The sequence below is a fragment of the Branchiostoma belcheri genome, unplaced genomic scaffold (genome assembly GCF_001625305.1).
Source record: "Branchiostoma belcheri isolate BF01 breed outbred unplaced genomic scaffold, Haploidv18h27 scaffold66, whole genome shotgun sequence".
Classification (NCBI taxonomy): domain Eukaryota; kingdom Metazoa; phylum Chordata; class Leptocardii; order Amphioxiformes; family Branchiostomatidae; genus Branchiostoma; species Branchiostoma belcheri.
The window spans coordinates 769,992-784,880 of NW_017804309.1; the positions used below are offsets into that span (position 1 = coordinate 769,992).

Below are 14,889 nucleotides of genomic sequence, written 5' to 3' on the forward strand. Positions count from 1 at the left end.
CTTCCTTCCTACCTTCTAGGGATATTATTTGCTCTGGACATCCCACCCTTCACCTTCCTTCCTACCTTCTGAAGATATCTATGCTCCTTGCACTGATGTATGCTGCATGAGTGGTAGTAAATAATGGCCACGGATACTTCCCATGCCTCCCATCCGGCTCATGCCCAGACACAACCATTTGTCAAGAGTGCTGTACAGAGCTTGTCTAGAAGATGGAATTTCTTTATCCTTCTAAAACAAAGGTTCCTCAGATGACCCAACCCTACGAAAGGTATCCACACTAGGTGTCACTTTCAGGGATCGCCACTTGAGGGTTCAAAGAACAATCTGGAATAATTGATAATTTCTGTTCTCCAGTCAACCAGAGTGAACCTGTTTGCAATGCTGTCCAGGGAATAAAGACAGGGAGAAACCCATGAAGCCGGTGTCATACTTTCATTAGCTCACCTTCGGTAAAATTCAAAATTCCTTTGGTCAAGCATACTTTTTTAATTTAAAATCTACCTTTATTTAGGACGGAAACAGTGACCCACAATTATTGGCTAATCCCTAAATATCACAAGTTCAAAAGGGCACTGGCTGTAATACTGCTGAACGTGTCCTTTGGAGCATACTTCTCCGTCGAGCTGTTTTCCTGCTGTGGGATGCCGGCATGAAAGACCCTGACTAGCTGTGATTAACACTAATGATGCCATGCTGCATAAATGCCTGTCTTGTCAGAACATTTTTCAATAACCATTTTAATGGTCAAGAGTATGTAACCATTGTGTACTAAGAGGTTAAAGAATTTAACAGCATTTGTATTATCTACTTTTAAGGTTAAGAACCTCTTTTAAAAACAATTCAAAGAGATGCGCGAGATATGGAGGTCAACCCAACCCTGACAACCTGTCTGGAATGTTGAGGAATGAAGACTGACTGATTGTAATGTTATCCCCAGTCCCCTGCCACCTGTCATGAATGGTCCACATAATCAGGATAATCTCTGACTAATCTGCCCATGTGCTGACATGAAATACGGGTTAATCGAATTAGTGATGGTAATTAGGAGAGCACATTCCATACTTAAGATAAGGAGGAAGCACTTGTAGTTGCCATGGCAATGTAGGAAATAGCCACAGACAGGTGAAGCAACAACTATTCCTTGCATTTCTATGAGTAAAACTACCAAATTCTTTTGTTGCAAAGGACCTTTTTCAAATTCTACTAAACCCTAATGGAATACCGGTAGTATTTATATATTGAGGGGTCTTTTCATTTGTTTGTTCCTGTAATCAACTTTTCGCTTCAACATCAGCATCGAAGTCATTTGTGCATTTCCTGTTGTTGGATACGTACAAATTCAAATGAAACAACTTTCAGTTTGTGGTCAACAATTCATAATACCAGCTAAGCCCTAAATCTTTTATTTTACAAAATTGTGAGTCTACATTTCACACTGTAATCTAAAACAACTTGCAGGTTGCTGGTGGGTACTTCTAGTACCTACTATAAACTTTGTGATCTCCAAATAAAGAAAGTAGTAAATTTTCCTGCCAAACCTTTTCTGCACAAAGGGGCCACCATGACAGTTGACCACCAAGACAGTTTAGTTAAAACCTCAAGCTGCATCCTGTCAGAGGGCAGATGTGTCATGGACAACACTAATAATAGCAGCGAGTTGCTCCAAACACACCCAGCTAGCTGCATGCATCACTTTTCTCAGGCCAGGAAGGTACCATCCTGTGCCACCAGGAGAGACACACCCCCTCCCCCCTCCTTACACATTTCTATCCCCCGCTGACTTGCAGCTGTCCTAGCTGTAACCCCTGTACCTGGTACAGTCAGACCTGTGCATACTGTAGTGACCACTCATGGAACTGGAAGAAAAGTGGTCACAGTACACACAAGTGGCTACTATTGACAGGATACTAAGGTAGTTCATTTGGGTCTAGCTGGGTCATTTGGGATTGCTACTGGGTTTGACATCAATGGACGGCACCCAGAAAACTGAAAACGATCAGAGAAGAGCACTCAATAAGCAAAAGATAGCCAGTGATGAAGCCTGCTGAGGAGGCTAGGCTTTGAGGAAGGTCTTACTTCCTCTCCTTTGGTATCGTCCCAGCGGCCAAAGACAGAGTTTGCTGCAGCCAGGACGGCACAGCGGGAATTCAGTGTAGTAGTGATGCCAGCCTGAATATGAACAAAAAAACAACACCAATAACACAGGTTTAGGTTTACATCAAATCAGATGGCAAAACCATTTTTCATTCATTTGCAGATGTTTATCAATGTTTGCTACATGTGTCCATACACTTTGCTTACCAGTATATTGGACTTTGTCTCATTGCTTGTACTGCTAATTCTGGTGGACAACAAGGATTTTTATGTATTATACATGTATATTTATCAACAACTGGGCCATTTACCAGTCAGCCCCCACAACATCTTTGACATTTAGTGTGCTTGATAATACGGCAACTATGAGCCAAGTTGTTGTTGGTTCACTGGCTATCAAAAGCACTAAAGGTTAAGTCCACTCACTGCCTCTCCCACCCAAAGGAGTACACAAGTTCTCAAAAGAACACACAATTCTATCAGATCATTTTCTTTCCCATTTCACTGCCAGTTTTGCTGACTTTGCAGATGCCTTAATGTCAAGGTCAAATACAAGGGAGGGGCTGAAAGCCAGAGTCTTTCGACCTTGAAAGAAATCATTACTTCCTCTCTGTGGGGGAGCTGGGCCCATTCCTGGGGGACTTTGACATGTTACTGTACAAGGACGTCCAAGTTTTTTTATCTACCAGGACTGGATATTATGTAATGAGTAGAAGGGCTCCCCCTGGCAGAGTCATGGCCAAAGCAAAGGTCTCTCAGCAGGAGCAGGCGGGAGGCACAGCTCTCAGGGCTAACTGTCTTCTGTCTGACCTTACAAGGGTTAGGGCCAAATTCCAACAGACACATCTTAGGCCACAGTAAGTAATTTCTTAAAAGAATTATCTGCCTGTCTTCTGTCCAATCTTACAAATGTTAGGTGATATTCAAGTAAGCACATCAAAGCACTCAATGGAAGATAAAGTAAATCAGCCTTAAGGACTATCTTGCAAGTTGAAAACTGCATTATTGCCAAGGGCTACATTTTTTTCCAATGTTAATTAACAGAAGTATTCTGTCTAATCTTATAATGTTAGGGCCAAATTTCATGTAGGCACACTGAAGCAATCAATTGAAGACAAAGTAAATCAGCCTTAAGGCCCCATCTTCCCAGTTGGGGGTTGCACTTTTGTCAAGGACTAAGGTCTTGTTTTTCTGCTGACTTTCACTGAAGAGAGCCTTTTCCCACACCTCCACACCTGTAGATTATGGGAAATTAAAATGAAATAAAAGTACTGGATGCCAAATGGGATTTTTGACTATCCTACAGCAGTCTTTCTCAGAATTAGTCATCAAACTACTGGATCCTGTGACCTTATGGACGTTTACACTGCCCACTGTCTCTGTTGAGTGATGTTTGTACCAAAGATCACGTTGGACTTCATCTTTCTTCAAAACACGAACACATGGCAGTCGTTTATCCTGACTGAACCGTGACAGTCATGGGCACCTGTCAATCAAGTCCCACTACACCACAAACTTGAGCTGCACTGTTTTCTTCAGCCATCAGCTCACGCCGTCTATTTTCTCAGTTGTTGGATATCTGAAAGTGAAAATTCAGCGAGAGGCCAACACGAAAACAGAGCTGAGGAAGACTCAATTACATGTATGTACACACTCCTTGGAACTGTATAAACCTTTGTCCAGACTTCCTTCTCAGACTGTATTTACATTGATCAGGAATTCATCTTAATCTGTGAACCAACACACTAACTTGGTGTGGCCTTAGTTCCCCCCTCCTGCCACATTGTACTTTAAGTGCAGACCTCCTCCTAACACACTTCACTGCTATAAGAGCCCCATGGGCAACAACTACATTTGGTAAAAACATGGACCCCTGAAAGCCTCTGCGATTCAAACACCACTTGCAGAGCACTTAACATCTTGATTCCATTCTAAGCTGGGCTACTTGGACCCCTACCAGGCAACTTTTGAGTGTGGCTGTAGTGAAGAGCAAGCCAAGGTCAAGTACAAATGCAGTCCGGTGGAATTCTCGGTTTACAGTTGCACCTCCCTTTTTCAGCCATGTGTTTACATTATGGTGACCACCTAAAGCTCTGCGATCTTATTTGCAGGAAAGATTTATGGAATGTTTAAACAGAGTCTATTGCTGATCACCAACTAACAAGGCCTTGATTTCCGAACCAGGAAAAGCTGTCCTTCCTCTGCAAGGGAGGCAGTTGCCCAGGTTAGCAGTATCGAACAACGACTGTAAATCTTGCAGCAGGTATTACCATTATGTTGGTTTATTGTTTCCCTTTGAAATTTTACAAGTTTCCTGACCACTAGGAACTGTAGGGGTGGCAGTTGCAAGTTGGGTAAGAGAAAACGGCAGGGATTCAAACTCACAACCTCTTGGTCCAGAGGCAGGGTCACTAACCATTAGACTACGATAAGTTAAAATGAACTTGTGCTGCTGACCTTGGCAATGGAAATTGTCTGCTGCTCCATGGCTTCATGGATGGCAACCCGGTCATCCTCCCTCATCTACATCAACAACAGGGAGAAAACATTGGTGTGATGATACTCAACTCCCCCTAGCAGTTAGGCCATGAACTACACTTGCTGGCTTACTACTTCAGACACCTCCTGAAGACTCAAAATTAGACTATGAATAATACTACATAGGGAAAAAACATGATAACTGAGGAAGTGACATGACCACCTGTCCAGTTCTTAAGTTTATCTGGAAGAAGATAAGAGGGCTGGTGGACAAGTTGGGGAGTTCTAATTCTGGAGGAGTGGAGTTGGAATAAAGTTAAATCCTTTTCCAATAAACTAAACTCACCTTGTCAAATTCATCAATACAGACCACCCCTCCATCAGCTAACACCATGGCTCCACCCTCCATTACAAAGTTCCGCTGCCAGTAAGAAAGCACATTCATGTCAATGACCATCTTTTTAAACAATCTGTTCCATAGTAAATACATCTACCTTGTTGTACATGCAATAATACACTGTACCTGCAGCAATGCAAGTGGGCAGAAAACAGTATTTCGAGCCCTGAAAGTGCAGTAAATAAACAGAGGACTTACAGTGGCAGCATCCCTCATGACTGATGCGGTGAGACCTGCTGCGCTGCTGCCCTTCCCTGATGTGTATACCTGCACGGGAAACACACTCAACACGTCACCTACAACTAAATAATTATGAAAATCCAATTATCCATTCGAGGTATTCTCAAGTCGTAGTATATATTCCCTTAAAACGATACTTCATTAGCTGTGATCACTAATGCAGTGATCAGTAGTTTAGACTAGGTCGGGGATAATCTTACCCCAATGGGCGATACGTTCTCCACAAACTTGAGGAGCTGACTCTTGGCGGTGCCAGGGTCTCCCAGGAGAAGCACGTTGATGTCACCTCTCCTGGTCAGGCCATCAGGCAGCCTGCAACAGAAAAACACTGCATTCTAATGTCTTAGTTCTGAGGTTTTTTAAAGACTTTGTGGCCGACCTGGCGCTGTCAGATAGGGGCTACCTGTGACAGCTAGTTCATAAAAAATCATTGCTTTCGTGATGTTCCTTGCAGAGCCATTTTAACCTTCTCCCTACCCCATAAAACATACAACTTTGGTGTCAAATGGCATTCTGAAGGTTAAATTTTATAATATGTTGTTTTATGTGAAGAATTTGAGGCTACTGGCCGTGTATCACCCATGTGTTGAAAATTGTTCTTTATTACAAGCCAGTACAGGTTAAAATTAAATGCACATCAGACATCAGAAATGCCTGCACAGTTCCAAGTCTAACTACACTAGCCTGCACATGCAGGTGGTACTTCAAGCCCTGCATAAGAAACACTACCTCTTCCTGGATCCTCCAAACAAAAGACACGAGATGGCCTTCTTGATGTCTGAAAAGTAAGATGAACAGAACATTGATACAACTGCAGTGTTGATAGTTCAGCTGAAAAGTTCTGTTCTGCAACTGTTAATTTTGGTTCATACAATAAGATATGAAAGAGAACTGGGACAATACAATAGCGCCACCTACTGGACGCAAAACAAACTACACTGTAGCAATCACAAATGTGCACCTTACACCACACCATTTATTTTCTTGGCTCTCAGGACATCTTAAATCAAGCTTCTAGCGGCCTGACGAGTGGAAGAGATACTAGAAACGTCAGTCAGGCTACTCAAAACTCATGTACTCACCGAGGCTCCCATAGATGGAAGGAGCGATGCTCTTGGCGATGATCTCATGTATGTCTGGTTTAGCGCTGAGTCGGCGGAACTCCTCCTCCTCCATGGGCGTGACGGCCCCTGCGCTGCTCCTCCCCGGGCCCGACATGTCCACACGGATCCCCACCACACGCAGGTACGGGTTACGGATGCCAACTGCCACCTTGTCACGGGTACCTCTCTGTTGGTCAGGAGGTAAAAACACCAAAGTTACTTTTCATACTCATATGATTCCTATGAATGAATGAATAAAATTTTATTTACTACAGGGAGGGGTTACCTGCCATTTGTTATAATTACAGGTTACAGATACCAGCTTGTTATTAACTTAACTTATTCATCTTTGTCATTTGGGTAACGATAACTATACAACAGTCAATATAGACAGGCTACTGATGCCTTCATACTTTGTCCCTAGCTTTCACATTACCACGTCCCTATCAAAACTGTTAGTGGCTGTAATAAGATTATCATCAACTAAAGGGGAGCCAGAAGAGAAGAGTTGTACCTTGCCGACTGCTGCTGACTTCTTAATGGCGTAGATCCCCATGATGGTGACTCTGTTCCCTGGAACCACCCTGTCACACAGGTACCTATCATAGAAACAAAAAGACTGGTTAGTACCTAAGCCTAATACATGATGTTTATTGCATATTTGTAACATGTATGCATAATGGAATGAAAACCTTAGAAACTAGTTACATTGAATATTTTTCCCCAATTAGGAGAACAATGGTGATGTTAACCAATTTCAAGACTACTCCACCCTTATTTTTTCACCCAAGTCCTTGACGTGTGCATTAGTACATAGAATTACAACACATAAAGCCCTGATTATGCTCTCTACTGATGCTACTGGATGTTAGGTCAGATACTCTAGCTCAACAAGCCTGTTAGGGTTTGTAGCGTAGAGATGACTCTAACCTCTAACATTGCACACTGGTGAGAAGCTGCCATAATTGACAGGCCAGGATAAGTGCAATACTGACACCAAGTTTACAGCATAACACTCCATCCTGACCTGTCAATCACACAGAGGAGGCGGAGCTATTGCTACAGGGGAGGTGCCAAAGACATGTCAATCACACAGAGAGGGTGGAGCTACTACAGCAGCAAAGTTGCCACAGGTAACAGCTCCGGAATCAGTGCAATACCAGCTACAGACAGGGTACTACAACTTATTCCAGCCTACGAGCCTCATGTACCATAGATAGGATGTACTTAACTTTTGTGTCAGGCTTTAGCATGTTATAAATAACCCACAAATCAATGCTATGAACATTTAAAAACACACAGATTTTAGGACACAATACATACAAACACTAACATGTGCTCACAAACATTACAACTTTAGTTCCTCTAGTTCCAACTTCCTGCAATTGACATTTGGGAAGTTCGGAGAAAACTACACACTTTTTCTAATCGGATGTGTTGGATGAAGGATTCGCTGATCAAAAAGGCCAGAAAAACTATTCTGAGAACGTATTTTGTAGGCTTAGTGGGCATGACCCACCTGTCGCAGTACAGCTGCAGGTGGCGCGGCATCTCCCCGTTTGGCACGGCCTCAGGAGCCTCCTGAAGCTTCAGAGTCTGGAAGTCCACGCACTTGCACTTCTCTGGCACGATGAAGAACGGATCCACGGGACACTTCGGCCGCCCTGCTTGGTCCCTAGAAAGAAAAAAAAATTCAGCACAACTTTGCAAAAACCAGAGGTTGATTTTGCTTTACTGATTGCAATTCTTTAACGTTGTGGTACCATAATTTCTATGCAATTGCTTTATTTGTTTGCTCCATGAAAAGCAGACGCTCAACATTTATCAGCTGACTCACGTGTTACACTTGCGGGGTAGCTGGTACCCCTCTAGGCCAGGCTTCACCGCAATGTTGGGGACGAAAGTGCGACAGCTTCGACACTGGATGGTGATCCTGGTGGCCTTGGCACGGATCGTTGAGGCAGCGATCATGATCCCCGGGATTTTCACCAGCCTTGCCATCTGATCCGACTGTGAGAAGTATGGTGACAAAGTCCACTGAATTCAACAATCTTTTTACTTACATTTTCACTTCTCTACCTTCCAAACTTAGAAGATATATTTTCAGCATCCTATCTGATCTGATGAAAGAGAGTTCAGTCCTCATCGTTCTTTTAACAACACTAATGTGGCAGGATAGATAAAGTAAGTACAAGTTTGGATGTTTGTAGGTGCCGTCTTGTTTTTAGACTGAATTTATTGCTTTGCATTCAGCATTATATGTAATGTGGGTGGTGCACAACACCTACAATTGCTGCCAAGTGCTCTATCTTGTATTGTTTAAACTTTTCCTGCAATTTGATTAAGGAAAGAAATAAGGGAGGGGCAGGGTGAGCTGTCTGACCTTGAGGTCCCTGATGGTGGCGGGGTTGGAGTCGTCCATCAGCATGACCTGGACGTCCTGCACCTCCGACTCTCCCTCCGGCCGCGGCCGCGTCACCTCATCTGCAACCTCTGTTGCCGCTTCCTCCAGCTGGGAAGAGATGCAGAAATTAAGTGGCTTGCAATGTTCTAGTTTCAGTGTTTCATGTTTTCTAGTTCCATGATTTCAGTGTGATTTGGCCTCCTCTTGATGTGATTTAGGCTCCTATACTGTCTTTTAACCAGTGTCTGTTTTTTTTGGGGGGGGGAGACAACTTCATAAAAGACTTCCCAGGAAATTATGAAAGCAGTACATGTGTATTTCAAATGGAACAACAGATGAAGGTAATTTTTTTTACCAGAGGTAGAAGTTCTGATGGTGTCTTGCGCAGCTTGTCTGCAAGTTCTTCGTCAAAATTGGCCAAGTCCCCGACGTCCACCTCGATGTAATACTGGCCCAAGTTGTAATGACGCCTCAGCTCATCTCTGTAAGGCAGGGAAGAAACATGTGGAACTAGAATTCTCCTACTGTTGTAATATATGTTTTATAAAGTGTGGTGCATAACATCAGCTAAGAAAGTCTGCTGCCTTGTGTGCCACAGTGCATTACTGTTGCAGTTTTAATAAACAAATATTTCACGAATATGAATAGGGATATAAAGAAAGAAGTCTCGAAGAACTGATCAGGGACTGGCAACAACTGTCCCCAAAAAAAGACTTTTTCACCCCAAATATCTGCTTGGAGATTAAAGAGACCAGACCCAGCATGCACTGCGCAGAATACCCGCGAAAAATGTCTACTGAAGCCAAAATTATTTGTAACAAAGCCAGATGTATAAACATATTTCGTACCTATATTCTAAGTTCAATTCTTCGATATCACAAGCACCCAACGTTTTCAACACTACAGTATCAAACTAAAATTCTTTTGTAGGGTCAAATTTAAGTACTGTATACACAAATTTTTGAGGTACTATATAAATATGGAGCTGACTAGTGATTTAAAATCACTACAAATGGCGTTCCTACAAGAACACCAACCAAAAGCACGTCCCAAAAACTGCGTGACTCCTGGGGTATGCTTTATTCACCTTACAGATGGAGTTAAGAAGAATATTCCTGGACGAGTGCACACCCAGACCCTGAGCCAACATGGCGTTCACGTAGTTTAAAAAGCCAGGAGACTTACCGGTATTTGTAGTCCATTCCTTCGTGGAATTCCCTCAAGAAATCCTTGAACCTCTTCTTGGTTTGGGTGTTATGGATGTAATTCTCATCCTGACCCTCGTCGCCGCCAAAGTTGTCGCTGAAGAAGATACCGGGGTCGTCGAATCCGTCCATGTTGCTTCTTGCTGTAACGTTATGTGTACAACGAATGAATGCCTCTGTCTGGACGAGTCTCACGTGGTCGAATTTGGCGCGAAATTTTCGCGGGAACAGGCGTCATTGGCCGGAAGTGTGGATTATTTGAGATAGTCCACTAGTGCTCATCGGGGTAAATGTGTGTTCTGATTCCTGATCAAACCACAAAAATATAAATACTAGTTAATAATATCCCTTTATTTGTATAGTTAATAATTTTCTTATATTGTTACTATACCTACTAGATTTCTAACTGTATAGCGCTGAATATAAAATATGAAGAGAGCAGAATAACACCCCTTCTCTTGAAATAGGGTATCTGATCATGTGTTGATTTTGATATGGGCGTAGTCACAATACGGGCCTCTGATTGGTTCAGTGGCTGATCCTGCTGTGTTTTGATTGGTTGTCACGGTCCTTCTCTTACGTGGACACAACGTGATCATGTTTCTTTCTTTCATGCTGCAATCTGCCCTGGAAAATTCCTGTGGAAAAACCGGCCGGTTCTTGCGAAATCATCGCTGCGCCCAGGTGGACTAGTATCGAGTCGTCGACAGGTCATGGCGTGTAGAAGAACATTACAGTCGTGTAGGTCGGGGTTGACGTTACTGCGGAAATTTGACCGCCAGCAACAGCTACGACACTCACGATCGTACGGCAGGGATGTCGCCATCATTGGCGCGCCTTTCAAGAAGGGCCAGGTACACTCATTCGCACATGTATAAAATCACGGGTCGAGTCTAACCCAGATCCTAATGTGTTCACTATCGTTGCTAAGATCATATAGTCCCTTTCAAAATAGGGTGTGTTTTCAATGCTTTCATCGGACTGGGTATTATATATTATTGCATGCATTATCAACCACACACATGACCCTTAGCTTTAGCCGGTCGTAAACCCGGAAGTTGCTTTGTCACTGATGGCTCATATTTGTTTGCAGAGCACATTACATGTAGTGGTCAAACACTGGAGATAACATTACTCTTAGCATCAGGACCTTTGGAGTTTGAACCAAAGAGAGACTTGTGCACTGTCAGGGCTCGAAATAGTAAATTTCTTTGTCACTCACAATACCATGCCAGTATTGTTTTATATTGCCAAAAAATTGCCATCAAATTATATTTGTGTATTTGTTCCTGCAGCCTCTAAATCATTTCTGCAAATTATTTGCAGGTTTATATTTCAAGCCCTGATGTTTATGCACCATTGAATCACCTCAGAGAATCTGTGCTAAGCCTTGGCACCACAGGTTGTAACCACCTTAATGCCACGGATTATTATCATCATAAAGCTTGATAAGTCTTCATGTCTCGTACCTTTATTTTGGGATATGTGCATAGATAATTGCACTTGATCCTCCCCCACAACCCATGAATATTTCACACAACTCATTATTTAGGACTTAACTGGATTAGAGAAATGGCTAATTGATTACCATTACCAGATGCTGCCCAGGCTAAGTACGTACTGTCGATCATGATAATCACAGACTCACAGGAATGGATGTCAAGTTGCTGGATAATGGAACCCATGTATGGTAACTGATACCAAACACTACTGATTGATAGCATTGTCAACTCATGTCTCTGAATACCAATTGTGCAACTCCTTTTTTCCAGAGGTTGGCTGGTGTTGAACAGGGACCCAGAGTGATGAGAGAAGCAGGGTTGATTGAGAAACTGAGAGACCTCGGTAGGTACCAGTATGTCAGAGGTGGACTTAGGAAACAAATCAAGAAAGCAGACTCTTTTGACTCATAACAATCTTTGCTTCCTTCCTTCCTTGTGACCCATGATTTAAGTCAAATCAAGGGTATGGCATTGGTTTAAAGATAATGATTTGTCCTGTTGCTCACCCTCTTCAGTTTTTTTTTAATTTTCCGTACAATACTCTAGATGGCTTACAGTACATTGCCTGCTCAAACAGATACAATTGTGTGTTATTACTACAGTGCACATGTTGTATTGTCTAAAAATATGCCTCTTGACAAGGGTGTCCCTACCATCTTGATTTATTGTTTTGTTTTGCATATGCCCCTGTCATCAACCAGCTCAAGTTACAATTGCTTTATCAGAGTGTTACCCGATACCTGCCCTGTTGTAAAAGTAGGACACTTGTCTCCCTGTTTACAGGCGGGTGTACATTTTTCCCACAGAAGTTATTCAAAATGACTGAAGAAGTCAACATTGATGACATGTTACAACATTCCTCATTGAAGTACAAATGATGACTTAAAACAACCTGTCTTGGCTTTGGGGTATGAGAAAGGAAGTCTGGCTTACAACAATATTTATGAAAGGCACTTGCCATTGGAAAACCATTCTGCATTTAATGTATTCCCAGGATTCTGTTTAGATAATCAGACCACCAAGAACACAAAACGAAGATAAAGCCTACATAGCAGTCTCCAGTTGGTATATGTATGTATGTATGTATATTATATGTAACGTTATAGCAGTCAGTCGTTAGGAAATGGCATCAGTCAACAAAAAGCAATACATGTATTCCACAAAACCAGAAGTGTTTGAGTGCCAACAGGAGATTGCTTTAAAAGTTAAAATACTGTCAATATTGAAACTTGAGCTCCACGAACACCTTTTTCTTCCTACCACAAAATCAAGTCCCAGCATATTTTACCACCCCAACTGGAATCTTATACCACAGTTAAAGCTGTAGAAAAATCAATTGCACTCAAAGCCTTATAGAACTGTCAAACCAAATGTGGAAAGGTCCCACCACCAGGCCAAGCCAAGACCTTGGGGAATTATATCCTTTTTGAGAGGCTCTAGCCTAGATCCATATTTGAGATATGAGGATGCCAGTGCCAAAGAGTACCAGGGTTGATATTAGATATAAACCCACTCCAAACAGTAAAATCTACTTTGAGTCCCAGTTACTATTACACACAGCTGTAACAGTGGCTACATCTGCCACTGGGCTTTGTGTTAAAAGCCAAGAGTGAACACTGCAAGAGCTTCAGAAAATTATTCGGATCATTACTGAAATGGCTGCACTTTATTCTACATGGTACATTGAGATCCTACGGTACGTTAAAAACCTGGGAAAGGTTCATTGAGTTTGATTTACAACACTTATCTCCATACTAGATGATGTTGACCCACAAAATTTTACTCCGTCACAAAAGTTATCACTGTTGCTACACCGGTACATATTAGGCATATCAGTAGCTTTATTCTACAATTTATTGTATGTTATTAACTACAAATGTTGCTACTATCCCTGCTGGCTAAAAACAAGCCTTAGATGTGTTAAAGCCTTTGTTAGTCTAGATAGAATCTTAACTGAATACACTCACTAAACTTTTTTTTTGAACTTGCAGGCCACAATGTGGAAGACAGGGGCGACCTCAAATTTGAGGTTTTTAAAGATGACCCAAAGAACTATGTTCTCAACCCAAAAGCTGTCGGTTCTGCAGCTAAGAAGGTGATCACTTGTTCTGCCAGAATTTACTGGACTTAATTTACATATCTGTTTGACTGTAACTTGACATATCATTAGACATGACTGATGATTTTGGCACATGAAACTCACATGACCATCAAGTGATGCCATGGCAAACTGCTTTTAGTAGTTTTACAACATACAATTTACCCCCTTCTCAGTGAACTAACTGATGGTTGCGGTCTTGCTACTGTGGCCATTATACTATCAGGTTTACTTTGGGTCTGGAATCAAGTCTAGATCACATGACAAGGAGGTGGTCCTTACTGAGAGAATAATCCAACAGAGATCAATATAATGGTATTACAAGGCCTGGAGAATGTTGCCCTTTTACCAGCTTCTTGTTCCTAAGTATTTTTAATACCCAATCTGGGTACTTTGCAGGTATCAAAGGCAGTAGAGCAGGCTGTACGAGATAACAAGTTGACAGTGACGTTGGGAGGGGACCACAGGTGACACTGTTATGATTCATTTTTTCCCAATGTTCAGTCAGTTCCCTTGCGTAATTGATAACATTTACAAGCAGTTGTTAGTGATTTGCATGCTGGCAGTTTTCGTCATTTCCTGATGTCATCTGGTTTTGTGCTACAGAAAGAAATATTGCACAACCTCTCCTTGTAGAGAGAATAATCAGCTCAAAATGTGCTCTCATTTAGTCTCAAGCAGTATCAGATCACCATCTATCAGTCATGATCATAACAAACAATTTCACTTTATATCTTAAATGTTATGAAAATTTTAATACCAGTTTATTTATTTTTTCTGAGTTTCAGTTCTGAAGGGCAATGTATGTTTATAACATAGACCAGTCCAATCAGCAAACATGAATAGAAACCCACTGTGCACTATATACTAGATGTAGCACATAATCATTTGGGGTCATATGCTGGACACTGTGTCCTGGGTGACTCAGTCACACAATGACCAAGTTGACATCAGAAAAAGAAATGATGGTGTTGCCAAGTGACCCTTGGCATCTGAAACACAGAGCCCTGGTTCTTTCCTTCTACTTTAGAATTTATGACTTCCTGACTTCCGAATGGTCACCATGAAACTACACAGAAGCACTGTACTGATTTTGTGGGAGCAAAAGTGACCATTGACACATCCACAGTCAGTGAGTTGTGTGGGTGTGTCATCAGTGAAAAGGGGATTTGACAACTTATATTTATTCATTGATTAGGCAAACTAAGGACATGTCTTGGGCAAACTGTAGCTAGTAACTGCTATTGTAAAAGACTAGCCCATTTATTTGGGAGGAGTTTGAGTTTGATACCCTTTAGAAGTAAACCACAGTATGGAGAAGACTAAAGTTGATTTTTTCTCTGTAGCATATCCATTGGAACGATC

At 42.0% G+C, this 14,889-nt stretch overlaps 2 protein-coding genes across 2 annotated transcripts in view; one reads left to right on the forward strand and one right to left on the reverse strand.

Moving 5' to 3' along the window:
• LOC109483667 (DNA replication licensing factor mcm5-like) overlaps positions 1-10,129 on the reverse strand; it is a 24,553-nt gene extending 14,424 nt beyond the window's left edge. Inside the window, exons 1-14 of the mRNA XM_019786703.1 lie at positions 9,905-10,129; positions 9,075-9,201; positions 8,699-8,827; positions 8,153-8,325; positions 7,835-7,990; positions 6,830-6,914; positions 6,295-6,502; positions 5,942-5,990; positions 5,413-5,524; positions 5,171-5,239; positions 4,922-4,996; positions 4,555-4,620; positions 2,080-2,172; positions 1,542-1,546 (exon numbers count right to left, since the gene is read on the reverse strand). Coding sequence (XP_019642262.1) covers positions 1,542-1,546; positions 2,080-2,172; positions 4,555-4,620; positions 4,922-4,996; positions 5,171-5,239; positions 5,413-5,524; positions 5,942-5,990; positions 6,295-6,502; positions 6,830-6,914; positions 7,835-7,990; positions 8,153-8,325; positions 8,699-8,827; positions 9,075-9,201; positions 9,905-10,056 — 1,499 coding nt within the window. The 5' untranslated portion in view covers positions 10,057-10,129. The remainder of the gene's footprint in view (positions 1-1,541; positions 1,547-2,079; positions 2,173-4,554; positions 4,621-4,921; positions 4,997-5,170; positions 5,240-5,412; positions 5,525-5,941; positions 5,991-6,294; positions 6,503-6,829; positions 6,915-7,834; positions 7,991-8,152; positions 8,326-8,698; positions 8,828-9,074; positions 9,202-9,904) is intronic.
• A 363-nt stretch (positions 10,130-10,492) lies between these two features.
• The window catches only part of LOC109483801 (arginase, hepatic-like), a 9,315-nt gene continuing 4,918 nt past the window's right edge, over positions 10,493-14,889 (forward strand). Inside the window, exons 1-4 of the mRNA XM_019786923.1 lie at positions 10,493-10,778; positions 11,697-11,769; positions 13,418-13,521; positions 13,924-13,991. Of these exons, the coding sequence (XP_019642482.1) occupies positions 10,638-10,778; positions 11,697-11,769; positions 13,418-13,521; positions 13,924-13,991 (386 nt within the window). The 5' untranslated portion in view covers positions 10,493-10,637. The remainder of the gene's footprint in view (positions 10,779-11,696; positions 11,770-13,417; positions 13,522-13,923; positions 13,992-14,889) is intronic.